We start from the raw sequence: 26,949 nt of genomic DNA on the forward strand, positions 1-26,949 counted from the left end.
ATTTCTTCTATTTCGAAGATTAAGGATGAGTTCAGTGTTTCACACAAACACGCACATTTTCATATCTTTACCAAAACAAGACTGTTAGAGTTTTCTAAAATTGAACATTTATTCACAGAAACGAAATATAATTAATAACTTAAATTCATATTTTTTTATTACCACTACTCAGCAAAAGACTGTTACTGTGTTAAGAACAAACTCGAGCCTAGTCTAGATTGACTAGATCTACACCTAAAATCTAGAGTCTAGGTAATAATTTGTTGAGTCTAGATCTATAGAGACTAGATCTAGATAGATTTGTATTTTAGGCTTACATCATATTTTGATCAATATATTTATTTTTGTTTATATATTTTGCCTTTTAACTTTAGCTTAGGGAAATAGGGAGTGCTCAGTGTCAGGACTCTGTGACACTGTGTTTAAGTTTAGCCTTTACTTTAGCCAAGGTTAGCGCTAGGTAAAATTTTGAGTTCTGTTCCAAGAAAAGAAGAGTCACAGTCACAAGTGTTTAAAGTTTGATTTTTTTTTCTCCTCAAAACTTTCTTAACACTCAGTCACTAAGTGTCCACATTGCAGTCTAGTGTGTGTCACTTAATTAGATCTAGTATTCTAGATTCTAGATATCTACCTACTAATAATCTAGTTAATATAGTCATAGTCTATTATACTAAGTCTATACTAACTAATCTACTATCTAGTCTAGACTAGTGTGTGAATGTGGGGCTAGATTAGATAGAGTTTAAGTAGATCTTAAGTAGAATTTATTTGATATATGATATTATAATATGATGGTAGTTTAAGTTTAGTTATATCTAGATTTACTTAGATCTAGATTCTATATATATATATATATATATTACCAGACAAGATAGGTCTAGTACAAGTAAATATCTAGATAGCTCAGTTGTGAGTTACACTTTCTGTGATGTACTTTAGATAATGAAGTCCAGATTTTATCTAAAGACAGAAGAAATGGATATGAATGTATATATGTTGTTGTTTTTTTTACTGGTTGTAATACTTGAAATCATTTGCTGGACAGAAAGATGACATGCCTTATTCTCTTTTTCCCTTGCTTACTTAACCTTTGGTTCTCAGTCTGGATACATTGACAGGTTTTTCTGAAGTTATGGTGTGGAGATATACACCTTCATTTCTGTCATTGTAAGCTGTGCAAAAAAAACAAAGAAGCTAGTGGTGTTTATATCTTATTCTCATATATTCAAGGCTGTTTATATAAAACCTGTTATTCAGAGCTTCTCAGATTTTTCTTTTGAAAAAAAAAAAGCATTTTGGCTGATCAACTCCAGTTTCAGCATTGTGGAGAAAAGGGAGAAATAGACTCTCCATTGACTCACAATATACAATCTGATCAAAATATTGCTTTGTCTGAGGCCTACTTAATATTGTAGTTTTTCAGCCTATGATTTACTTTTTTTTTCAAATCATTTTAATTGTAGTTCTTAAAGTTTACTCTTTTTTGTTTCCATTAAATTTTTGTCCTCCTATATAAGGTTTTGTCCTCCATTCTGCCCTCCATTGATATTGCATGTGTATGGTAACCCTAATCTAGTAGTCTGTTGAATTATCTCTTCCTGAATCAATGATAGGGGCACATTTTATGTGTATGTTCTCACAGCAGCTAGGTAATGCATTGGAGGGTTGGGTAACCAGTTGTTAACCTATCCCCTTCACTAACATGCTTTACACCATGAGGCCTTGAAATAGAATCTCTGCTTTTTGCTTTTTAAGGAAAGAGAACACTCTTTAAGATCGAAATTGCTTTGGGAAATCCAGCAGGAAAGTAGCTTAAATTACATACTACAAGCTTGTCAATTGATTCTGAGCTTACAGAGTGAGGGCTGAACTATAATCAGGATAAGCAAAAATACTATACCTCTAGAATCATCAGTCTTATTTCATTGGTCTTATGATGCAAACAAAAATGAATTCTTACTCAAACTCAAACTTAAAAAACTAATATGATGTTATAGAATTATGGTAAAAGAAATAGATATTCATAGATATAACAATTTGACAAACTTGAAAAGAGCAAACAACTTGACCTCTTCAGTTTTTATTTTTTGCAATCCACAGTTGAGTAGAAAATGTCACTAAAACTTACTAGACATCGACCAACAGGACTTAAGAAGCCTAGACCTTTGATTTCAAGACAGCTTTCAAATTCAGGTATGAAAGATATCATTGTAATAATTACCTATTTTTAAAGTGGATATTTTGGGGGAAGAAAAAAGGATTTATAAGGAAGTTGACAGTGCAGATTTAAAACAGTTTCTGAAATGTTTGTTTTGATTAGACTATGATGCCCAATCTATTTTGTTCTGGCAATATTTAAAATAAAAATAAACTTCATAAAATCCTAAATACTGCTAGTTACATCATTGGCAAAAAAACAAACCTCATTTGTGCAGCTATTTGAGAAAAACATTCATAATAAAGCCAAAAAGATTTTACAAATAAAAAATCGCCCACTAAAGAGATACAAGACACTGATAGCGTAGACAAACAGACACAAAAACTCTTTTGTTCCCCTGACAATCAAATTATTTAATACAATTCAACTATCTGATATAAACTTTACACATGTAAATTATGAGTGAGTCTTGTGTGAATGTGTTTTGATTGTCTATAGTTATCATGTTTTGTTTGATGTAATGCACAAATTGTAAGACAAATTTTCTTATGGATAATAAAGATTTTTTTTTTGTCAGGTGACCATATTACTTTAAAAAATATGGTTTTTATTACTCACTGTGTGCATAAACTTCAAGGGGCCAGGTAGCATGTCAAATAGAGTTTGTGTCACAACAACTCAAAATTTAAATAAAAATTAACTGAATAATTCATTTTAAAAAATGTCTATGTGGAAACCTGAAAATAAAAATAAAATAAAAAAATAAAAATAAAAAATTAAATTTCTTGAATCCCAATTGATATTTAAATAATTTTTAAGTAACTTTGATTCTGGGTATATGGGTGTTGTGCTAGGTGATAAATTGGGTATACATGTTTTTTTGTTTATAAATTTCAGAACCAACAGTTGAATCAAAAGAGCTGGAGGCTAGCCCTGAAGTAAAGAAAGTTAGTACCAGTAACACAGGATTAAATTATACATGAAACAAGTTTTGTGAAAGACTGCCAAATAGTCAATAGAATAATGCAAACCTTCCTTTTTTTTTTTTTTAAATGATTAAAATATATACAATTTTCTTTTGCATAAAAACTATTTCACTGTTTCAGATATTTTACTTTATTTAGCAAAAAACAGCAAAAAAGACTATACTAATACATTTATTTGTGATGTTAATGCATGTGTTGCCAGAGCTAGCTCTAAATTTAAGATACTTAACTGCTCAGTTATTCTTATTCATATTTTAAAAGAGTTACCTCTCCTGAATAATGGGTATAGAAATATATTATCTCCCTTTATTTCATTTTTTTGCCTTAGCAGTCACATAAATATAAAAATATAAAAGGTAGTTTTCTTATACAAAGAAACATAAAAAAAAAATAATTTTAGTATTAAATCCAGCTTGAGTGGGTACCTGACATTGGTTTTGGAAAGATTTTGATTTAGTGGATATACAATATTAAAATATTAAAACATCTAAGAATTACTGACAGCTGATTAACATAAATCACAAAGTAACTGGTTTGTCAACTACATATAAGTTTTCACTTAACACGAGACATCTATTTATTGAACTATAACCAGAACCAATTTTACATAGCAATAGGCCTATAAGCTAGACATTCTGTTTGTAATTAAAAAAAAGATGAAGTTTATGGAATATTTGTAAAATGTACATTTACTAATTATTATTTTAATACAACACAAAATTACTAAAGAAAAGATACATTTTATCCTGCTTTTATAATATTTTTTTTTTATAAATGCTTTTTTTTTATTCTGTTGATGGTTGTGATGAATTGTGCAGGGGTTAAAGTGATATGAATGTAATGCTGGAATAGAATAAAGGGAAACAGAAACAAGTTTGTTATTCAACATTAGGTTTAGTGTCATCTGCTCATTTGACCTCTGTGGCAATATACAAGTTATCTCTATTGTAAAAAAAATTGTATTTCATTGTAACTAAAGAGTAAGTAAAGTACAATAGAGTCTTAAATGTTTCAGAATTCTTTCTAGAAAAATTAGATAAGCCCTCACCTCAGCAGTCTTTGTCGCTTGATGTTGAACTCAGGTGTCTGTGGTCATGTTATCATTGATAATTTTAACATTGAAATGACTAATAGTCTTTATTCTTCTCATTGATTGCCCCAGATACAGGATGTTAGGGAAAAATATTTTAGAGCGCACAACTTAAAAACACTATTCGGCAATGTCGACCCAGGGAAGATACTGGGCTTTGTCTGGGAGGTGGGGTTGTCTACGAAGATCTGATTTGTGAAAATGTGACTCTATAATATTTACATAAGATTTTTACTAATTATTAAATTTTTACTACCTTTACTATTTTAACTGTGAATAGACCTTGTTTTTAATGATTTAACTGTATGGAATTTAGCTCTTGTAAAGGAGAGTAATCCTTGAAGGATTACAGGCACAACATGGCCTAAATTGTGCAGATGTGCCAAAACCTCAAAACTCAAACTCTCCCATTCAATTCATGTTCTCATTAGGTTTGGGCAGACCCATGTTCACTTTTTCACTACACTAGTTTTAAAAATCATTTTACAGAGCTTAAATTTAAATATAAGTTTTGTACAGTCAGTTCACTTGGCAATACATTGTCTTGGTGTGTTCCTTACAGGAAGAGGACAGTAGCACAGAGAAAGATAAATGTGAAAGCAGGTAATAATTTTATTCCAAGCTGAAACTCTTATGAAATATTATTTTCTTTACTATCTTTAATTTTTACAACAAATAGTTTGAATAACTGAATGTTATCATGTTGAATCTCCCAAAGCTTTATACTTTCTTAATTGTCATGACTGGATTTAATTTTTCATTCTTTTTACTCACACTTAAGTTAATTAACTAGTAATAAGTAGTAGTGATTCAGGTCTGTCTGTGATTCTGAGTTGAATATTCTTCTTAAGTTTGACTATGATATCTCTTTTTTTTTTTTTTTTTTAGTGTAGTAGTGTTTACATTAAAAAACAAAGAAGGCTTTGAGTTGATCTTGACTGGTCGTAATGCAAAAGCAGTCTTGGTAGGTACCACACACATTTTGTTTGGATAGTTTTATAACAAACATTAGCAGTATTGAAATATTTGTAAATTAGTCATTACTTAATCTAATTAAATTTGGATCTTTGATTATTGTGATAGTTCAATTTTCTTGTTCAATTCCATATACAAGAGGAAGTCCACAAGTATCTGCAATGGGGTTACAAATTTTATTGTAATACAAATACAAACTGTACTAGTTCATTATGTTTCATCATAGCCAACCCCCCCCCCCCCCCCCTGCTTTTCAATGGTCAATTGTTGCCCTCATAAAAGAAGGTTTTTGGTTTAGCTGTGAACCAGGAATGCACCACTTCTAAAGCTTCTTTATCCAGGTAAATCTTAATGCCTCTGAGTGGACCAAACAAGTGAAAGTCCAATAGGGTAAGATCAGGACTATAAGGGGGACTAGCCATTACTTCAAAGTCTTCACAGAATTTTGGTTCCTGGTACACCTTTTGACCACATAAAACAGATCACTTAACATTACTTTTCTTTGGTGCAAACAGAGAGCAGATTCTCTATGGTTAACAGCATGGTAGAGACAATGGAACTGACCAATCAGGAACTAACATGTGCAGCCATAACAATAAATAAACCATGCATACTTGGTCTACATTTCACAACAGTACTACCAACATTAAGAAAAATACAACCACATTGTGGATAATAGTTGGCTTACTCTCATATTGTGTGTAATGACATCTTTCCCTCACTTTATCGTCCCGAGACATGACGTTAAACTGCGCTCCTCTTTCCTTAGCACTTTTGGAGCTCAAAAGTGCCCTACTTCTTTTCTATCATTGTGTCTGCCTCCTCTTTTCCTAAGTCTGCCTTCATTGATCATCACACTCACACTGTCTCCTTAACTTTAAATTCTCACTACGTCCTAGACCAGTCCGTTTGCCGTGGACTGCGACGGGTAAGGGGGGATAAAGAGATCCTGGTGTTTGAGTGGTGGCTATCTGAGGATAAACCACAACAACACAATACTTTGGCTCCAAGTTCCCCTAGACCTGAGACCCAGATGGCCTGCTCTGGGTCAACCGGCTGGTCATGCCGAGCTACCAGCATAGGTCGTCGACCTATGCTGGAGGGTCAATCAGGGAGCTGCTGTATCGGACACATGTCCGATGTAGCAGCTGACTGAGTATAGCACCTGTGTAGCCCTGGCGGGCTCATTCTGGACATCCGAATGGCCCGTCCCCTTGTTGGACTCGATGGCGGGTGGGGAGCACAGGTGCCGAATTAACAATAATATATATGGACAAAAATACACACACAAAACTACTTGCCCCAGACCTATGTCTGGGCAAGAAACGTCGAATTGATGATAAAAAAGAGGAGGTCCCAAAAAGCTGTGCCACCTGGCCATCATTTCTGGTGGTTAGGTGCACAGAGGAGGTAAAAAGCCTGACAAAGTTGAGCCCTTTTATTATCTATAAGGGACTCAAGTCAGTAGTGGGAGAGCCCAAGAGTGTGTCTAAGCTACACAAATCAATGGAACTCCTTGTAGAAGTAGACAGCAAGACACACTCTGATGGGCTTCTAAGATGCAGAAGACTCTGTGATCTCCAAGTGGAAGTCATGCCACACAAGAGTCTGAACACCAGCAGAGGTGTAATCAGCTCTAGGGACCTACTGGAATGTTCCGAGAAGGAAATAGTGGAGGGCATTGAAGGAGTCACCCATGCCCGGCGCATTACCAGGCGTAGGGAGGGTGAGGAGGTCAAAACCGCCACTATTATCCTAACATTCGGAACTAGGACACCGCCAGAGTATGTGAAGGCAGGATACCTACGAGTTCCAGTGAGGCCCTACATACCTAACCCCATGAGGTGCTTCAAGTGCCAGGGTTATGGACACGGCGCGGCAGTCTGCAAGAGGAACACTGTGTGTGCCAGATGTGCTGGAGAGGGTCATGAGGACAAGGGCTGCACAGCCCAGTTCAAATGCCCAAACTGTCAAGCTGACCACTCAGCCTACTCCAAGGACTGCCCTGTGTGGAAACAGGAGGTTGCCATGCAGGAGTACAAGGCAAGAAACGGATGTACCTTTAGCCAGGCGAAATCGGCTGTACTGGCCCTACCCAAGGGCCAATTCGGCTTGACAAAGACCGACGCCCAGGCTGTTGCTAAGAAAGGAAGATCCATAGCCACACAGACGGACACATTGACCCCACCACCCCCTCCTCCTCCTCCAACTCAGAAGAAAACACAGCCAAAGAACACACCTCTGAAGAAACAAGAAAGCCCTGTTGTCATGCTAAAGAACAGGTTCTCTGTGCTCGCTGATGAGAGCATGGAGACTGAGCAGCATGTCAAAACCAATACTCCAGGAGAACCCGGAGACATCATGTCTGACACAGGTTCTCCTTAGAGAACCCAGCCAGACACCCCAACCTCTACCGAGTTAGAGGTTGACCAACTCCCTAAGGGGAGAAATCAAAGCGGAGAGGATGCCTGAGGTGAGAGAGGAGGAAATAACCTCCGCTCTAACCAGAGGGATCTCCCATCTCCAGAGAGAAAGACTTCCCCCAAAAGGGGGTTGTCCTCCTCTCCATCCAAACCCAAGAATAAAAATACCAAGGTCACTGGAATAAAGGGAAACCCCTCCGGGGGCCTCCCAAGGCCAAATAGCTCCAAGTAGGTCATCTAGAATAAGCCATGGATTCCAGAATTGTACAGTGGAATTGTAGAGGCCTCAAGGCCAATTACGAGGAAATGCAGCTACTGATGGACTCTGAGACTCCTGTAGCTGTCTGCTTACAGGAAACATTTCTTAAAGATTGCATGAGCTTCCGAAGCTACCGTGCTTACAGCAAGAATGTTGAGGATGCAGAGAGAGCATCAGGTGGAGTCTGTATCCTTGTGAAGGATAGCATCCCCCATGAGAGGGTAGAACTACAGACCACACTACAGGCCGTAGCAGCTAGGATAACCCTTCACAAGGTTATCACTTGCTGCAGCCTGTATCTACCACCAGGCGCTCCATTAAACCGAACAGACATGGAGGACCTATTGAAACAACTCCCCCGGCCTTATTTAATCCTTGGGGATTTCAATGCCCATAACACCATGTGGGGATCCAACAACACCGACACAAGAGGTCGTATGCTGGAGGATATCTTCCTCCAACATGATTTATGCATACTTAATGATGCATCACCGACCTACTTGCACCCAGGAACTGGATCACTCACATGCATTGACCTCACCGTATGCGTCCCCGGACTTCTGGACGACTTTAAATGGTCAGTTAGCAATGATCTACGGGGAAGTGATCACTTCCCAATCTCCCTTCATTAGGACGACCTCAGCGGTGGAAACTGAATAAGGCCGATTGGGAACAATTCCAAAAAAGATGCTCCGAGGATATCACAGAAAATATCCTCGATGAACAGAACCCAGCTGATACCTTTGCTAGCAAGCTACTAAGTATAGCCAGGAAAGTTGTACCCCTAACCTCTGCAAATCCAAAACGGCCTAGCAAACTATGGTTTGATACAGCTTGCAAAAGTGCTATTGGCGATAGGAAAAAACGACTGGCTGCATTTATAAAGAATCCTTCCCAGGAAAACCTAAAGCTATTCAGGATAGCTAGAGCAAAGGCTAGACAAACCATACGGTCAGCCAAAAGGAATTCCTGGAGAAGTTTTGTCGGCAGTCTGGATGCCAAAACTTCTGCTAGAGCGGTTTGGAAGGCAGTTAGTATGCATTTTTGTAATCTAAGGGGACTCCACCCAGACCCTGAACTATTTATACACAAAAAGAAGATCCCTGTCGTGAAAACTACAAAATTTTTAGGCCTCACCTTAGATTCCAAATTTAATTTTCTCCCCCACATTAAGGAACTTAAGAAGAAATGCCAAAAGTCATTAAACATACTAAGAGTACTCAGCCATACGGACTGGGGAGCTGACAGAGATACCTTGCTGGTGCTCTATCGGAGTCTAATTCGATCCAAGCTAGACTACGGATCCATAATATATGGAGCAGCAAGGAAGTCGTACCTAAAAATACTGGAACCAATACAAAATGCTGCCCTGCGTCTCTGTCTCGGCGCGTTTCGTACATCACCTATCCCAAGTCTCCATGTGGAGGCTGGAGAACTCCCCATGGATATAAGAATGAAAAAGCTTTGCAATGCAGTATATAGTCAAGCTAAAATCCTACCCCACGAACCCTGCTTTTGACTCCATATTTAACCCCACAGAGGTAGAATTATACAATCGAAGGCCTAACGTCATACAGCCGTTGGGCCTTCGAATGAGAGAACCCATCCAAAATTTAACCCCACCCATTGACCAAATCTCTAAAATAGAAACCCATCAGAACCCTCCTTGGCTAATGAATAAACCCAAATTAAATTTATCCCTCCTCAATTTCAAAAAAGAAAATACAGACCCAAGCATACTACAAGTCCACTTTAGGGAACTGCAGGAGAGCTACGGAGATTGTGGCACCATCTACACAGACGGATCCAAAATGGAGGGAAAGGTCGCATGTGCCTGCTCCTTTCGGAACAAAACAATCTCCCGTAGACTCCCCGATGGCTGCTCCATCTTTACGGCCGAATTGCACGCAATATTGCTTGCACTTATGGCCGTAAAAGCATCAGAAAGGAGGAAATTTATAATCTGCTCCGACTCCAAATCTGCATTGCAAGCTTTGGGGCCGATGAAGACTGACATCCGAATTGGTACATAAGAGCCTGAAGCTGTTAGACCAAATAACAGCCGACCGTAGGGATGTCACCTTCATCTGGGTCCCCTCCCATGTCGGCATTGAGGGAAACGAAGCCGCAGACAGAGAAGCAAAGATAGCCCTAAATCATGCGGTGTCAGGAACCCAAATTCCCTACTCGGACCTTAGACAAAGTATTGCCTCTGCCACCTATCGAGAGTGGCAGAACCGATGGGAGGCTGAGACTCACAGTAAACTCAGGCAGATTGTGGCGGATGTCAGGTGGCGGCCCACATCTAAGGGTCTAAGGGTCGTGGTAGCACGACCATGTCCAGACTTAGGATTGGCCACACCTACATCACGCACTCTTTTGTACTGAAGAAAGAGGAGCCCCCACTTTGTGAGTACTGTGACTCTCGCCTCACCGTGGAACATATCCTCGTTGATTGCCCCAGATACCAGGATGTCAGAGCGAAATATTTTAGAGTCACTAATTTAAATACACTATTTGATAATGTCGACCCTGGGAAGGTACTGGGCTTTATCCGGGAAGTGGGGCTATCTACGAAGATCTGATTTATGAATTTGTGAACATGCACTATTTACATTAGATTTTTACCAAATATTTAAATTTTTACTACCTTGACTATTTTAACTGTGAATAGACCTTGATTTTAATGATATGACTGTATAGAATCTGGCCCTGTTGTTTAGAGAGAGAGTAGTCCTTAAGGGACTGCAGGCACGACATGGCCTAAATTGTGCTGATGTGCCTCAAGTCAAACAATCAATCAATCTCTCACTTTAATTTCCTCTGTTCTGTGCCACCTTGTAGTCTGTTGAGTTAGTTTTTTAATTTTCATTGCTTACTTTGAAATGTATATTGCCATGATGCTTATCATACCAATAAACTAGAACATCCATAAAATTGTTTTCATGCTTCCAATTTAAACATTACAAACAAATCATTTGTACGGCATTAACAATAAACATATTTACTAATTTGTTGTCGATCTGACTAAAGCTTTTGACATGGTCAGCAGAAGTGGCCTTTTCAAACTCCTGAGGAAAATAGGTTGCCCTCCCAAACTACTGAAGTTAATTGAATGTTTTCACGAGGAAACTAAATGTACTGTCAAATTCAATGGAGCCCAATCAGCACCTTTTGAGGTTTTGCAGTGGTGTCAAGCAGGGATGTGTGCTCGCACCTACTCTGTTTGGCATATTCTTCTCCTGTCTACTGCATTATGCGTACAGCGACATAAACGAAGGTGTGTTTCTCCATACAAGATCCTCTGGAAAACTATTTAATGTATCAAGGCTGCGGGCAAAAACCAAGGTTAGGAAGCTACTCGTCAGGGAACTCCTGTATGCTGATGATGCAGCTATTGTGGCTGATTCTGATATTCAGCTACAGTCCATGGTTGACAAACTATCTGCTGCTTGCCAGAAGTTCGGCTTAAACATCAGTCAAAGCAAGACTAAGATACTTGTCCAAAACACAAACACTGCACCTCAAGTAAGCATTAATGGCCAACCACTAGAAATTGTTGATCACTTTTGTTACCTTGGCTCCATCATATCCAACAACACTCTACTGGATAAAGACATAAACAACAGGATAGCCAAGGCAATGGCCACCATGTCACGGTTGCAGAAAAGAGTCTGGGACAACATATTGCTGACTAGCAGTACTAAAGCCCTAGTCTACCGGACCTGTGTGTTGAGCACCTTGCTGTACGGAAGTGAAACATGGTCAACCTACTCATGGCAGGAAAAAAAGCTGAATGTCTTCCACCTCCGATGCCTAAGGCGGATCTTTAAAATAAGGTGGCAAGATAAGATAACAAATGAGGAAGTGCTACATAGAGCAGGATGCCAGGACATCCGCTCTGTTATCAACAGCAGACGCCTTGGCTGGCTTGGCCACGTTCGTAGAATGCCAGTAGGTCGACTTCCACAGGACATCCTGTATGGCGATCTAATTGAAGGCAGGAGAGCCGCTGGTCGCCCACTTTTACGTTATACGGATGTATGCAAACGCGACATGAAGCTCTTCAAAATCGACACTGGCAACTGGGAAGAGGTGGCACTGGACAGATCCACATGGAGAGAGAGCATAAAGGAAGGGTCACAGATTGCAGATGTCATACACAACAGAAGCAGAAAGAAGGGTGAAAATGCAATGGCGCCTGGTGATTTTATATGCCCAACCTGTGATCGCAGCTGTGTATCAAGGATTGGCCTCTTTAGTCACACAAGAAGTTGCAAAGGGAAAAGATCGTCTCACGAGACGTAAAATGCCACAGAGATTTACTAACTCTGGAATCACCCAATGATGAAGATGTAATGTGTTTTATATTTATTACTGTATCTAATTAATTAGTTTTATCTGCTCAGCTGTGAAAATATAAAATTTATCTCAATTGTAAAAAAAAAATTTGTTTATTGTAACTAAAGAAATAGTAAAGCACAATAGAGTCTAAAATGTTTCAGAATTCTTTCTAGAAAAGTTGTAGTGAAAGAGTTGAACAACTGCCCTGCTTCTGAACATGGGTCTGCCCTAAACTAATGGGTAGGCTACATGACTTTAATGGGAAAATAAAAACTATAGATCATTTTGATGTTTAAATTATAAATTATAACATGCTCGGATTCAACTCAACTCATATTCACATCATTTAAAAAAACTAATTAATAGCATAATTAAAATAAAATAAAGAAATGAAATTATTTTTTTTTATGCAAGGGAGATAAATATATAAAATTAAATCCCATTTCTAGGTTATATCCCTTTGCCCAAGCAACCTTCAGTTTGTTTTAATGAAAGTGGATTTATGTTTAGTTTCTAATTAGGAAATGTCAAGCATATATGAAACTTACTTAAGCTGTTAGCACTAACTATCAGAAAATATTTAAACTCTAGAATGGTGACAGCCATTTGTTTGTTTAGTTTTTATGATTCCTTCTTTATTTCTTAGAGCGCAACCAACACTCTGATGCAGCACAGTGATATTGAACTGGTCAGCATGGAGGTTGTGTGTGACGGAGAGACAGATCAGAATGATAATCATGTAAGTGAAGGAAACTATAGTCACCTTTGTCCTATGCTAATGAGAGAGTTATGAGATTCATAACAAACGAATATTCACATTTGACTAGAGTAACACCTTTAGTAAAATCACTAAATTTAGAAAGCCTTCAGGACAGAAGGCTCAAAAGTAAAGTAGCAATCATACATAAAACACTGAACCATAATCTTCAAATACAAAAACAAAATTTAATAAAATACTCTGAAAGACACAAAGATAAAGGCACATTCCTCGTCCCATATGCTAGGACAAATTTGTACAAATACTCCTTCTTCTCTAGTGCTATTAGAGCATGGAATGGGTTGCCTGAGCTAGCCAGGAAAACCAGTGACTTGGCAGAATTTAAGTCATTGGTTAATATGCATGACTAAATGCATGACGTGTAGGACGTAATCATCTTCTTTTTTGAAGTAACGTCTGTATTATATAAGATAAGATAAGAGTAATTATTCACTATTATCAAAAGCGTGTGTATGATAGATAAGCTGTTTAGGGGTAGCATTTAATACAATACTTCTATACAATGATAGATTGGCTATCTGGGGGTATACTTAATAGGCTTACTATACAATGATAGATTAGTTATCTGGGGATACAAGTTATTAGCCCTACAATACAATGATAGATTAGCTATCTGGGGGTATATTTTATTAGGCCTGCTATACAATGATAGATTAGCTATCTGGGGGTATAACTTATTAGGCCTACTATACAATGATAGATAAGTTATTTGGGGGTACAACTAATTAGGCCTACAATACAATGATAGATTAGCTATCTGGGGGTATATTTTATTATGCCTGCTATACAATGATAGATTAGCTATTTGGGGGTACAACATATTAGGCCTACTATACAATGATAGATTAGCTATCTGGGGGTACAACTTATTAGGCCTACAATACAATGATAGATTAGCTATCTGGGGGTATATTTTATTAGGCCTGCTATACAATGATAGATTAGCTATCTGGGGGTACAACTTATTAAGCCTGCTATACAATGATAGATTAGCTATCTGGGGGTATATTTTATTAGGCCTGCTATACAATGATAGATTAGCTATCTGGGGGTATATTTTATTAGGCCTGCTATACAATGATAGATTAGCTATCTGGGGGTATATTTTATTAAGCCTGCTATAGAATGATAGATTAGCTATCTGGGGATACAACTTATTAGGCCTACAATACAATGATAGATTAGCTATCTGGGGGTATATTTTATTAAGCCTGCTATAGAATGATAGATTAGCTATCTGGGGATACAACTTATTAGGCCTACAATCCAATGATAGATTAGCTATCTGGGGGTATATTTTATTAGGCCTGCTATACAATGATAGATTAGCTATCTGGGGGTATATTTTATTAGGCCTTCTATACAATGATAGATTAGCTATCTGGGGATACAACTTATTAGGCCTACAATACAATGATAGATTAGCTATCTGGGGGTATATTTTATTAGGCCTGCTATACAATGATAGATTAGCTATCTGGGGGTATATTTTATTAGGCCTTCTATACAATGATAGATTAGCTATCTGGGGGTACAACTTATTAGACCTACTATACAAACATTAAGTAAACCACATCAAGTTTATATATATTTATGTTATGTTACTATTAAACATTTGTTAACATATGTTATATATATTAATGTTATATATATTAATGTAAATGTAGGCACTAAAGTATACTTTTGACAATTCAGCCATCTATCCTGCTATAATATCCAGTCAGAGTCTAGCATGGCCAGGTAGTGAAAAGCAGCTGGATATCTGGCCAGAGTTGGAGGTGCAGCCCTAAAATCAAGCGTAAAACTGTATACATCATGACTTATTTACTCATCTAACTATCCATTCACTGTAGGTAAGGACAGGAGACATACAGAAAGAAGACTTAATGAATTTCAAATGTCAGCCTGAAATGTTGTTTAAGAAAGGTAGTCGGTTGTTTTTTTTCTACATAAGAAAATAATTTAAACACTTTCAAACATAGTATATCTAAATTGGTTGAATCTAAATTCAGATATGGAAGATTTATTATGAATAAGATTTTCATTAGTTGTTTAGAAAAACTTAAACAAAAAAAATATCTGGGTATTCATCATTGTCAAATTCCATTTGAGTGAGGCTTTGAGGTTAAAATCTTCTCTGTTAAAAGACGTGAATTTGAAGCCCTTCAGTTGAACACAACGCAAGTATGTATTCATGCAAGTTAACTCTTTCTCTCCTAACAGACGATGCCAATGTTGATTCCACCTGATTGTGGTAAATAATTACAGAGAGAAAGAGTTAAGACCAAGTAACTTCTAAGTCATTTTATCTAAATCCAGCAAGTCTGGGACTGTCAAAAACATCTGCAGCTTCCTCACTGTTCCCATAGCAGGTGTACAATGACTCAAAGCTTATCCTGATTTGTGCAAAATAAGAACCCAACACTGGTATAGAATAGCTTGTTCTGGCTTTGGGGAGGACTTTTCAAGGTGCAACATTCTAAGTACAATATTTTTCTACTCACAGCTTAGAAAGTACATATTATAGTAACTCCAGTGGCGGACTGAAAGGGTTAATGTGTGTGCGTCCTACTGATACACACGACTCATGCCAATCACGCAGGTCAACGGCTGTTGAACAAGGGACATTACTGCTAGTGCACGCAAATATGACCAGTATTATGCTCATGTGACCGAAAGCCTTTACAGCAAGGCAGTAAGGACTGTGCGGTAGACTCTGAGTCCTCGAGAATGTAGCTGTATGAGTCCAGGAGTAGAAAGAGAGACTTGTAATGTTAAGTTAGGCAGTTCTTTAAATACAAGAAAGCATTTGAAGTTACTGTAGCCAATTGTATTGAATTGGCTGTCAATGTAATTGTAATTAAACTGCCACATTGCTTATTGATGTTCTTGTTGTCAAGTTCTTGTGTTAGATGTGCTGCGTTGTGTTTAGCAGTGTTTACAGAAGGCCTGGTAAAGAAGATCATAACAATATATTATTTCTAACAAACTATTCAGTTGTTTAGTTTTTTACAATACAATACATGAGAAAAATACTGCTGTGATAAAAGTGCTTCTTCCTTTTATTTAAGTAACACCCAAGAGTCAGCTTTGGTTTTTTGTTGTTTTTTAGTGAACTTATTCATGGGAGACATCCCCAAATATGTCCTGTGAATTTTTGTAGGTTATGAATGTAGCTAAATTTTTTTTGACATGAATGTCTATCTCATTTTTTCTCTTTATCTCAAGCTTTGATGTACAGCAAGGAATATTTGATCAAATTAAGTCAATCCAAGTTGTCCAAGGCTCCACCTCCACTGTGGAATGTTCTAGTACACACTCATTCACCTTGCTGCCTTCCAGCTGAACAGGTGAGGGATGGAAACATTGATCCTATTGACAAGTGTTCAATTTAATTTTTTTTTACCAATTATCATACTAATCATGATAAATAACACTAATTTAAATAATTTTTTTTATCAAGTTTTCTTTTTTAACTGTAAGATGATGGAATAAATATGTTGTCTAAAAACAGAAGCTGATAGGATTTACCAAATTAAATATTGAGGCACTAGTAATAAAAGTAATAGCAATCTTTATTCCTCTCTCTCTCTTCATCCTCCCAACCCTTTGAACTTACAGACATCAATTCTATATTTTTTTTTAAATACAATAGAAATAAAAAATATACACAGAATGTTAGGCTTATGTTCTTAATATACACAATTTAATTGTTCCTTACTTTCAAAGTGTATATTTGACAAGATCTTCTACTGTAAGAATATTTTAGATTCATGTTTTTCTTTTTTTGCTTTAAGAGACTAGATATAGAAAGTAAGCAAGTAAGCAAAACCTAAATTGTGAAAATGGACCATAGAAAATAAAACTTGTAAGATGTAAATACAAATTACCACCCTGAAATATTAAAACTAAATAGGCTTTACAAATTTAAGAACTTTAAAAAAAATGTTCTGTTAGCATTATAAAAAGTAAACTCTTGTATAGGCCTACAATTTTCTCATTAGGCCAATTTGAGGTTTAATTGATTTTCTTATGGGTTGCTTAAAAATAGATAATAAATGGTAATGTAGATATGAAGAAGATCATTTTTGTTTATTTCATTCTTCTTGTATTCACTTATAACTTTTTAGTCATCATTAAAATATTTTGTATTAAAGTTATATTTTCATAGCTTTTTTTTTTGTTGGAAAATAGATATATTGAGGTAGTGAAAGGTCCCCAGAAAATTCTGCAGCTATTTTTTTTTTTACAATTCTCAATGGTTCACATTCAACCTACAATAAAAAAAAATATTATAACATCCCCCACTTCTTTTCATTCTCAACAGAAGACCTGATCTGCTTTACTGTCTTAAAACTTGTTTCTTGACACCACCAGGAAAAGCTTCCACACTGATTCACAGTCCCATAAAACACTTACATTGCTTCTCATGAATACTTCAGACATACAACAGCCTCTGATGTAAAGTCACAGAAACATATTTCTCTCAGTAGCCAGTTATACACTCAGCTAGGCGTTGCTTTCACTATCACATTGGTTTCCTCTGTATTGCTGACAGCTTCTCTCACTCTGACTGAGGACAGTTTCTCTCACTCTGACTGAGGACAGTTTCTCTCATTCTGACTGATGACAGCTTCTCTCATTCTGACTGATGACAGCTTCTCTCATTCTGACTGATGACAGCTTCTCTCACTCTGACTGATGACAGCTTCTCTCACTCTGACTGATGACAGCTTCTCTCACTCTGACTGATGACAGCTTCTCTCACTCTGACTGATGATAGTTTCTCTCATTCTGACTGCTGACTTATCACAGAAATATATTGACTGCACTGATTTTTTGACATTGCCTTTAAAGCTTACCTGATCACACTATCTCAGAGTTTTACTCCCGACTAACACTGACTTTGTCACTCGCTCTGGGACTAACAGACTTTGTCACTTGCTCTGGGACTAACACTGACTTTGTCACTTGCTCAGACTATTGACTGACCATCCCCCCCTCAGCACAAAGTAGTGGCACAGATTTACAATATTTGTTGAATCACTTCTAGTGGTGTAGCTAGGGATTCGGGGGGTGGGGGGGGGGCGTCTTGACCTTTCTAGGGGTGTCTGCATTTTGACATCATGACATGAGAAAATATGGTTTGTCTTCGTGTCCGAAGATTAATGAGGAATGCTGACATGAGATAATGTACTTGATAAATATATGTCTAAATTCCAATAAGTACTGTACACTATGTCAGTAGAATTATAAAAAATAATCATTAAGACTCTTGTAATGAATAATACCATTGTTTATTGGTGAGATAATGCACAAGTGACACGTCTCACACTAGCTATGCCACTGATTTTTACAACTCAATACCCTCCTGATTGTTTAGCACTTTTTACATGATTGTAGTTATTATTCAATTCTTTTCACTTTGACTACTATGTTATAATAAATTGACTAATGTTTTTAAATTATTATACTTGAAATATAAATTTTATTTGATTCTGTTAAGCTGCTGAGAATCACATTTTGACAATAGTTTTATGTTATATACTCAGAAGTAGGTAAAGTCAATGTCTAGTTTTATGTACCAACTTTACTTCTGCAGGCTATAAACACTGATCAAATAAGATAGTGTTATAAAATTTGTTCCAAACCTTTTATTTTAGTGTTAGGGTTGTGATACGAGGCTCTAAATTAGTATTTTAGTCAGTGCAATTTTTCTAACAATTTACTGCTAGGACTAAATCTAATGCGAAATTGACAAATGGTATTTTTCAAACTACTCGGTTGTAATATTTTCACACTTTTTAGGTTATTAGAACTATTATTCATTAATTCACAACACACTATCATAGATCTATAAATTTAGAATCTTTCCTTGGGACATTATTCTGACCACTGTGATAGCATGTTTGAATGCTGGATTAGGTACTCTTTGAATAATAATAATAATAATAATCTTTATTATCCGTAAGGAAATTTGTCTTACAATTTGTGCATTACACCAAACAAAAAACATTATAACTATAAGAAACCAAAGTGTACATTCACACCAGACTCACTCATAATTTACATGTGACAAAGTTTATACCAGGTTGTTCTTATTTAAGGATTTGATTGCCAGGGGAACAAAAGAGTGTTTGTGTCTGTTTGTCTTTGCTATCGGTGTCTTGTATCTCTTTTGTGATGGTAAAATCACAAAATCCTGACACAAAGGGTGATTCTTTATTTCGAGGATCTTGTTAGCTTTTTTATAGATGTTTGTCTCAAACAACTGCCCAAATGGGGTTTGTTTTTTGCCAATGATTTTGCCAGCAGCATTTAGGATTCTATAAAGTTTATTTTTATTTTTAATGCTCAGATTGCCATACCAGGCGGTGATATTGAAACTTAAAATATTGCAGATGTGAGCGTGATAAAACATAGCCAAGGCCTTTTCGCTAACATTAAACGAGGACAGTTTTCTTAGTAATCGTAATCTTTGCTGCCCTTTTTTGCTGATATAATCAGTATTTGCAGTAAAATTTAGTTTATTGTCTAGGATAGTACCCAGGTATTTAAAGGTTTGCAACTTACAAATTATTTTGTTTAGACAGCCTTGCCTCCCTCGCTTCTCTTAATTGTTTAGAATGCTATTTTAAAGTGAATAGGCTAAGCTTTTTTGTAATTTAGTTTTCAATGAAGTAGGATCTATAATTATTATTATATTTAATGTTTTATTTTACTGCACATGATATTACTATTAGATATTTCTACTAATAATTATTACCAGTTAAGTTATTTTGTAATTATGAGTCCATATAAATATGCTTACTGTGTTAGAAAACAAAGAAATAAAAAGGGTGCCTTTAAAAGTTCAAAAACATTCCCCTTATTTATTTGTAGCTAGAAATGAACTTTGCCTACTTCTGTACCATTTTCTGGTCTTCTCACTTAAAAATTATGGTTATTTCCCTTTGTTTTATCCAGGCTTAGCTGCTGATCCACTTGTGTTTCTGATCAGGTATTTTGGTGGAGTCTTTAGAAGTGGGTGGCATGCAACAAATGTTATTAGATTGATATGTATATACAGTGATGGAGATTTTCCAATGATCAGAATTAAAACAGCCTTTTCTGAAAATGTCCCCAATTTCCTTATTCAAAGAGATCAATATTTGTTATTTAAGAAGTAAGTTTTGTACTTTTTAAATGCAAATTATAATAGCAACACATCCCTAATCTTATATTTCATGACACCATTGATACTATGTGCAATTAAAAGAAATTGTGGTTCTCTTCCATTTCTAACTGTGATAAAAGGGCTGAGTTTATGTTTTCAAAACATTTTACAATTACATTTTATTTTCCTATTAATTTTTTGAATTATGTCTTTAAATTAATTTGCTTAATTCTCATGTCACCTCATTTTCAAATGTAAATCAAAGTCTGATATAAAAATTTGCAGAAAAACAAAGATGCATGTTTCTGAAAACAAATTTACAAAAATATCAGGAAAAAAGTGAGTCATTGGTTAAAAAAAATTGTTCAGATTTTATTTCCAAATCAAAAGCTAGAACTAGACATTTGAAATCAAAAGTAGACATTCTTTGTTACACATCATGTTATTCATCATCATCATCATCAAACTCCATTTGAGTGAGGGCTTGAGGGGCTCAAATCCTCTCTTGCAAAAGCCCTGAACAGAAACCCTGCTGTCTTGCATAGTGCATAAATGTCGCCATACAGGTCGAGAATTTTGGGTTTCCCAGACCTGTCGAGACGGAGATCAGCAAGTCTGGGGCAGTCAAACAGAATATGAGGCACGGTTTCCTCTTCTTCCCCGCAGTGGGGGCATCGTGAATCAAAATTTGGCCATGATGACAGTGTTGATATTGGGGGGCCATGGTCCGGGGCTTTGCAAGCCTGTAGTACAGATTTTGAGTCAGTGACCACAACAATCTGTGCTGCCCTCATCATGTTATTAGAAGGTGTCCCAATTTTATTCTATTTTTTTTTTAAGTAGTGTTATATGTAGAGATGACCTTTACTTCATCTGCCCTATAGACCAGTAGGTCTGAAAGGGGAACTGTGTTATATGTAGTATTGCTATTTTTAAATTAAAAATCGAATTTGTAACTTACATGCAAATTTTGTTACGTTAAATTGAACAATGCCCTTGTTAATTGACAGAAAGCTAGTGCTTTACCACCACTGGTCCATCACTGTATATATATATATTTCTAAAGCCTAACCATAGCTTCAACCTAACCTTTCAAATTAACCCTAGAACTAATTGAATGAAACTACTAACCCTAATACTTACTAAAAAAAACACCTTGCAATAAATGTGTAAACAACACATGAATATATGCATCAATGTAAAGTACCCACTTCTATAGAATATCGCTATTGTGAACCTGGCTACTGACAATTTAACTTAGCTGTAATGCTAAACACAATGTGTGTCTCACAGAGAAAGTTGAAACTTTTTATTTTTCTTTTTTTCCAGGTGTCTTCCTATTTCCAGCCATCTAAGTTTAAGCCTCATGATGGATCTTATGTACATGAAGACAGAAAGTGACAGAATGTGTCCTATAGGAATTTTGTGTGTGTTTGTTTTATTCCTGACTCCATACAGTTTATTTAACATTGAAAGAAGTTATTGACATAGCAAAGCAAGGGGGACAACTGCCAAATACAGCTTAAGGGGAACTAGAAAAAAAATCTTGTGCTTTAAAAGTTATGGACATAAGCATAGGGGGACACTGCCAGATGTAATTACAAAAACTGTTACTTACTAACAAAGGAAACAAAATATTTTTAGGCTAACGTTTTGCTTGGGCTCAAACTTATGTTTTGGTCATACTAAGATCTTGTAAACAAAAAATACAAATGGGGGAGAGATGAAGCTCTTGGCAGCTTGTTTTGTTATCTCACTAATTTCTTTGTGTTTTATGTTTTGTTATTTTATTGTCACCAAACACCCTCCTACCTCAGTCTTGAAACATTCCAATACCTTGGTGGATGTTCCAGTCTTACAGTGTTGTCTTTCGAATAATAAAAAGTATTCTTGTATTGGTTTCTTTGCTGTTCTTTTAACTAGAAATTTGATGTGGGGAAAATCCTGGTTAAGGGAATGTATAAATCACTTAACACTTTACAATATTCCAATGATATGCCTTTAAAACTAGACTATGAAGACAATGCACAGAAAAAAAAATTCCCCTACATAGTTAGAATGGTGGTTCTCCAGGTCTCTGGTCCATAAAGTATTCATCAATACCTGCCTGATGAATATTCTTATGACCCGCTGGCCAAACAAGAGAAACTGTGGCCTATGCCCCAGAAGGGATCCCAGGCAGAGATGAGATGATGCTCAGATACATCATGAGAAAGTTCCTCAATATCTCTTGTCAATGTCTTCATTCAGAGAGAATTCACGGATCTTTTTTTTTTTTTTTCAATACTTTTGAGCTAAGGCCAGAAAGATTTCGTAGGATGCTTCAAGTATTGCTTCTTTCACAACTTCACTTGACAAAGAGCTTTCGCCTTTTTATATATCCTTTTGTGTGTGTGTGTGTGTTAACCACACATCCTTTGCTAAAATCAGAGTCAGACAATATCTTTTTGGTTTTCCTTTATTTTAGCTTCATTCTTTGTCTTAAAAGATATCTTCTGTTCTCCGAGAAATTGCGCACACAAACAATAAGACTTGTTTAAAATCAGTTTCTACCTTATTTAAAAGCTCAGAAATATTTGGTTATTTCCGAGCAGAAGCATCCTGTATCTTATTTCATTGTTTAGTTTTTTGTTTTGGTCTCAGCTTATTCTTAGGTTAACTGGAAAGACTATTTCTTATAAGCGTCCCTGTAGTTCTTTTTTTTTTTTTTTCATCACACTGGATCACAGTATACAGCTTAACCTTTTTTTTTTCTTAAGGATGATAAACGCATTTAGAAACCTTTCTACCAAATATAAGTTTATTCATCTGTAGTAGATAATGTAGAAACCTCATGCAAAATAATATAGCCGGAGGACTACTAATATAGATCTAATTGTAATGAATTTTTCGGTTTTCTTATTTTCTACGATCAGACATATTTGTATAAATATTATCTCAAGGGTGTAGTACGCCACTTGTAATCGTACATTGTGTCATAGGTTGGCAACCCATGATTTACACGTAGGCTCCCAATCAAAATTATAAGACTCCAATAAGTACATAGTAACTCAATATGCAAGATTCATTCAGCTTCGAGGCTCAGCGTAAATACCACACTTGGCACACTCAAATCCGGATATATATATATATATATATATATATATATATATATATATATATATATATATATATATATATATATATATATATATATATATATATATATATATATATATATATATATATATATGGGCATTGTTCCCAATCGAACAATGAAAACAATTGACCAAAACTTTACAAAAACCAGTAGAAGAGTTTTTGGAAACAAAGGAAGGGGGGAGGAGTTTTGTCTTGAATAAATATATTTTAAAAGACGGGCTACGTCCTACTCTGGTGCACTAGTGGACATAGACTTCTCAGAGCATTTTCCCGAGGGATAGTTAACCAGATTTAGTAAAAAGACAAATGACTACTGCACAACCTACATGCTATTGTATCCCCCTGGGCGTGGAAGGGAGGACCGCAGCCATTCGATTGTACAATTTCCCTCGCTAAGGTGCCGGCAGTCATTTCAGCTAAAGGCCTGTATCTTGCAAGTGTCTGCCCATTGTGTTCCATCTGATGGTATCCAGTGGGAAGGGTCACGAGGTCAACAATCACAGACGTAATCATGAGGATAGCCGGTCACGGGGCGCTTAGGGCGGAAGTTAAGAGAAGTGGTCACCAGCAGGTCAAGCTGACAAAACGCTGGTGGTTTCTCGCCTTACGAGAATAGACGGGGGTCACACTGACCCACAGGACGTCACAGATTGGATCTCTGAATGAACCATCTTTCTGAAAGTGAGTCTCAAACATTGCTGACCCCTACTGTGTGAGCAGGTCAAGTTGGTCTAATAATAATAATACGGGTAAAGAAACGCGTAAATGTGTGTGTGTGTGTGTGTTGCTATTCGTGGCCCTTCTTTGATTTTTTTTCTCCAGAAACTAGAATAGACGCGAGATAGAGCAGTGAGATTTATAATAAACAAATATTCGAAATTTGATTTGAATTTGAGAAACACTATTAGTAAAATTACCAAAAGTACTGACAGAAGAATAGATCTCACTGCTCTATTTCGCGTCTATTCTAGTTAAGTAGCAATAATAGGTAAAACACTGAACCATAACTTACTAAATACAAAAATAAATTTTAATCAAACATTCAGAATGATATAAAGATAGAAACGCATAAGTGCTCGTTCTTCCCTAGTACCATAAGACCATGGAGCGGGTTGCCTGAATCAGCCATGAAAACCATTTAAGTTAAAGTCTCTAATTAACATGCACGTTTTGATTGCTCCTGTCATTATCCTTAGACCAATATTTTGAACCTTGTCTATTTTTCTAAGGTTGGTTTGGGCTGCTGAGCCCCATGCTGTGGCACCATATTCTAGTACAGGTCTTACATAACTGGTATAGGTCTTTTTCAGGATGTTGTGATTTGCTCCCCAATCTGTGCCAGCTAATTTTTTCAAGAGGGATAATCTCTGGATGCCTTTACTCTGTGTTTTATCTATTTGGTTTTTCCAGGTTAGTCTCGGGTCATAGGTGACTCCAAGATAAGTAGGGCTGTCATTTTTTTCTAAAGCTTCCTTATCTAATGTTAATTTTATTGTTTGTTGTTTTGTTGACAGTGAGAATATGGTATATGTTGTCTTTTTTGTGTTAATGGACATGCCCCAGTCTTTGGACCAATTATTGAGTTTATCAAGAGCATCTTGTAATCGAAATTTCGATGTTCCTACATATTCTTCTGTGCTAATTAAGGCAAGGTCATCTGCATACATGCTGCTCTTAACTTTTTTGGGTAGGTTTTGATTTAGATCGTTTATGAATATTAGGAAAAGTGTTGGGGATAGGACTCCTCCTTGGGGGACACCATTTTTTATACCCACTGTGTGGCTTCTTTGTCCTTGCATGCAAACTAAGGCTTTTCTATTATTTAGGTATTCCTTTATCCAGTTGTACATTCTGTGGGATATGTGATGCTGGATTAGCTTGAGCAAGAGACCTTGTTCCCAGACTTTGTCAAATGCTTTTTCTAAGTCAACCCACACAATTGTTGTTGGTTTCTTTTCTTGAAAGCCGTCTTCTATTTCTTGTGTGATGAAGGCAATTTGATCTTCTGTTGATCTGCCTTTTCTAAAGCCAGCCTGGGCTTCAGTGAGTAGGTTATTTGACTCAAGGATCCATGTCAGCCTTCTATTTATCACTCTTTCCATCAGTTTGCAGGTACAGCTAGTGAGGCTGATGGGACGGTAGCTTTCCAGTTTATTTCTTGGCTTGCCGTGCTTTAGTATAGGGATCATAATGGCTTTTTTCCAGATGTTTGGAATTCTGCCAGATTTCCAGCTAGCATTGAATAATTGTAGCAGTTTTCTTTTGGCTTGAGGACCCAAGTGAAGAAGCATGTCATTTGATATTTTGTCTGGGCCCGGGGCTTGTTTTGGTTTGAGGGCTTTTAGGGATTCATCTAGTTCCTTCATTTTAAGATTAGTGGTCATTCCCAAGGAGTAAGCTGGATTGTTTTCTTTAAATTTATCTTGGATTTCTGAGTTTACATCTTTATTTCTACTTTCATTAATTTGTATTTGTCCTATGCTTTGGAAAAACTTAATGAATTCATTTGCTGCTTCTTGGCCTTTCAGGGGTTTGTTGTCCTTTTCTATTACTATAGGAGTTGTTCTGTTTTCTTCCTGGTTGAGACATTTGGCTATACGCCAGAGTTTGTGGCCATCTCTATCTACGTTTAGTTGTTCTGTTTTTTCATGCCAACTTTTCCTCATGGCGGAAAGGTAATTTTTCCTGAAAACTGCGTTAGCTGCTTTTAGATTTATGTTATTTTCTATACAAGGGTTATTTTCTACTGTGTTTCTGGCTTCAATAGTGGCATTGTGGAGTTGTTGAAGGTGATCAGACCAGTTGGGGATATAATCTTTTCTTGCTCCTCCAGGAGCAATCAAAACAACACCCATAAGAGCTATGGAGGAAACCGCTGCCCTGATCTCTCTGGATGAAAGAAGAGAAATAAAAATCCTTTCCCAATTCACAAAATTGGAAACCTTGGAGAGGCACCCACTCAGAACAAAAATCCACAAAACTGGCACAAAAAAACCGTCTCAAAAGGACCAATTTCATACAGGAATCTCTAAACCTAAAAAAGAAACACCAACTTGAAAAAATTACTCTGGAATCCTCGATACACTATAATGAATCTCCACCCTGGGACGAAAGCCCTCTTCCTACTATAAGGGACCATATTGAAAACATAAAAAGAAAATCTGATTACAGACCAACAGAGCTCAAGGAAATAGTGAACTGTTTTCTACATACCAATTACCCTAGCAATCAGTGGATCAGAGTTTACACGGATGGCTCATCCCATAAAGCCACCACAAATGGAGGAGCTGGAATACTTATCGAATGGCCAGATGGAGGAAAACTAGAAAAATCCTTTGCAACTGGAGAGCTCTCTGACAGTCACAGAGCAGAAAGGGAAGCACTAGCACTAGCTGCTACCATGCTAGCAAATCATCCAAGTTCCCCTCACAGTCAGATTGTCTTTCTAACAGACGCAAAAACAACCCTCCAAAGCCTGCAAAACTCTGATTCCCCTTATATTAAAAACCTCAGAACAGCACTCACAAAGCTCAACCACAACAGCAAAAAAACTGTCATTCAATGGATACCAGCTCACATACAACTAGCAGGAAATGAGAAGGCTGACACACTCGCCAAGAGTGGGAGAACAAACTCACA

General features: G+C 36.6%; 1 protein-coding gene across 3 annotated transcripts; it reads left to right on the plus strand.

The window, feature by feature from the left end:
• The first annotated feature begins 101 nt into the window (after nucleotides 1-101).
• Nucleotides 102-22,064, plus strand: LOC106072664 (uncharacterized). Of its 3 annotated transcripts, none has more exons than XM_013233086.2 (10): nucleotides 102-252; nucleotides 2,101-2,193; nucleotides 3,056-3,105; nucleotides 4,797-4,837; nucleotides 5,123-5,198; nucleotides 12,882-12,974; nucleotides 14,867-14,939; nucleotides 16,242-16,363; nucleotides 19,980-20,013; nucleotides 21,499-22,064. In XM_013233086.2, exons 2-9 carry the CDS (start codon nucleotides 2,112-2,114, stop codon nucleotides 19,983-19,985), a joined length of 543 nt encoding a protein of 180 aa, XP_013088540.2. In that variant the 5' UTR covers nucleotides 102-252; nucleotides 2,101-2,111; the 3' UTR covers nucleotides 19,986-20,013; nucleotides 21,499-22,064. The 3 variants fall into 3 exon arrangements, with proteins under 3 accessions (XP_013088540.2, XP_013088539.2, XP_013088538.2); XM_013233085.2 differs by lacking the exon at nucleotides 19,980-20,013 and adding an exon at nucleotides 20,455-20,508; XM_013233084.2 differs by lacking the exon at nucleotides 19,980-20,013.
• Nucleotides 22,065-26,949: the final 4,885 nt, after the last annotated feature.

This window comes from Biomphalaria glabrata, chromosome 7, assembly GCF_947242115.1.
Source record: "Biomphalaria glabrata chromosome 7, xgBioGlab47.1, whole genome shotgun sequence".
NCBI lineage: Eukaryota > Metazoa > Mollusca > Gastropoda > Planorbidae > Biomphalaria > Biomphalaria glabrata.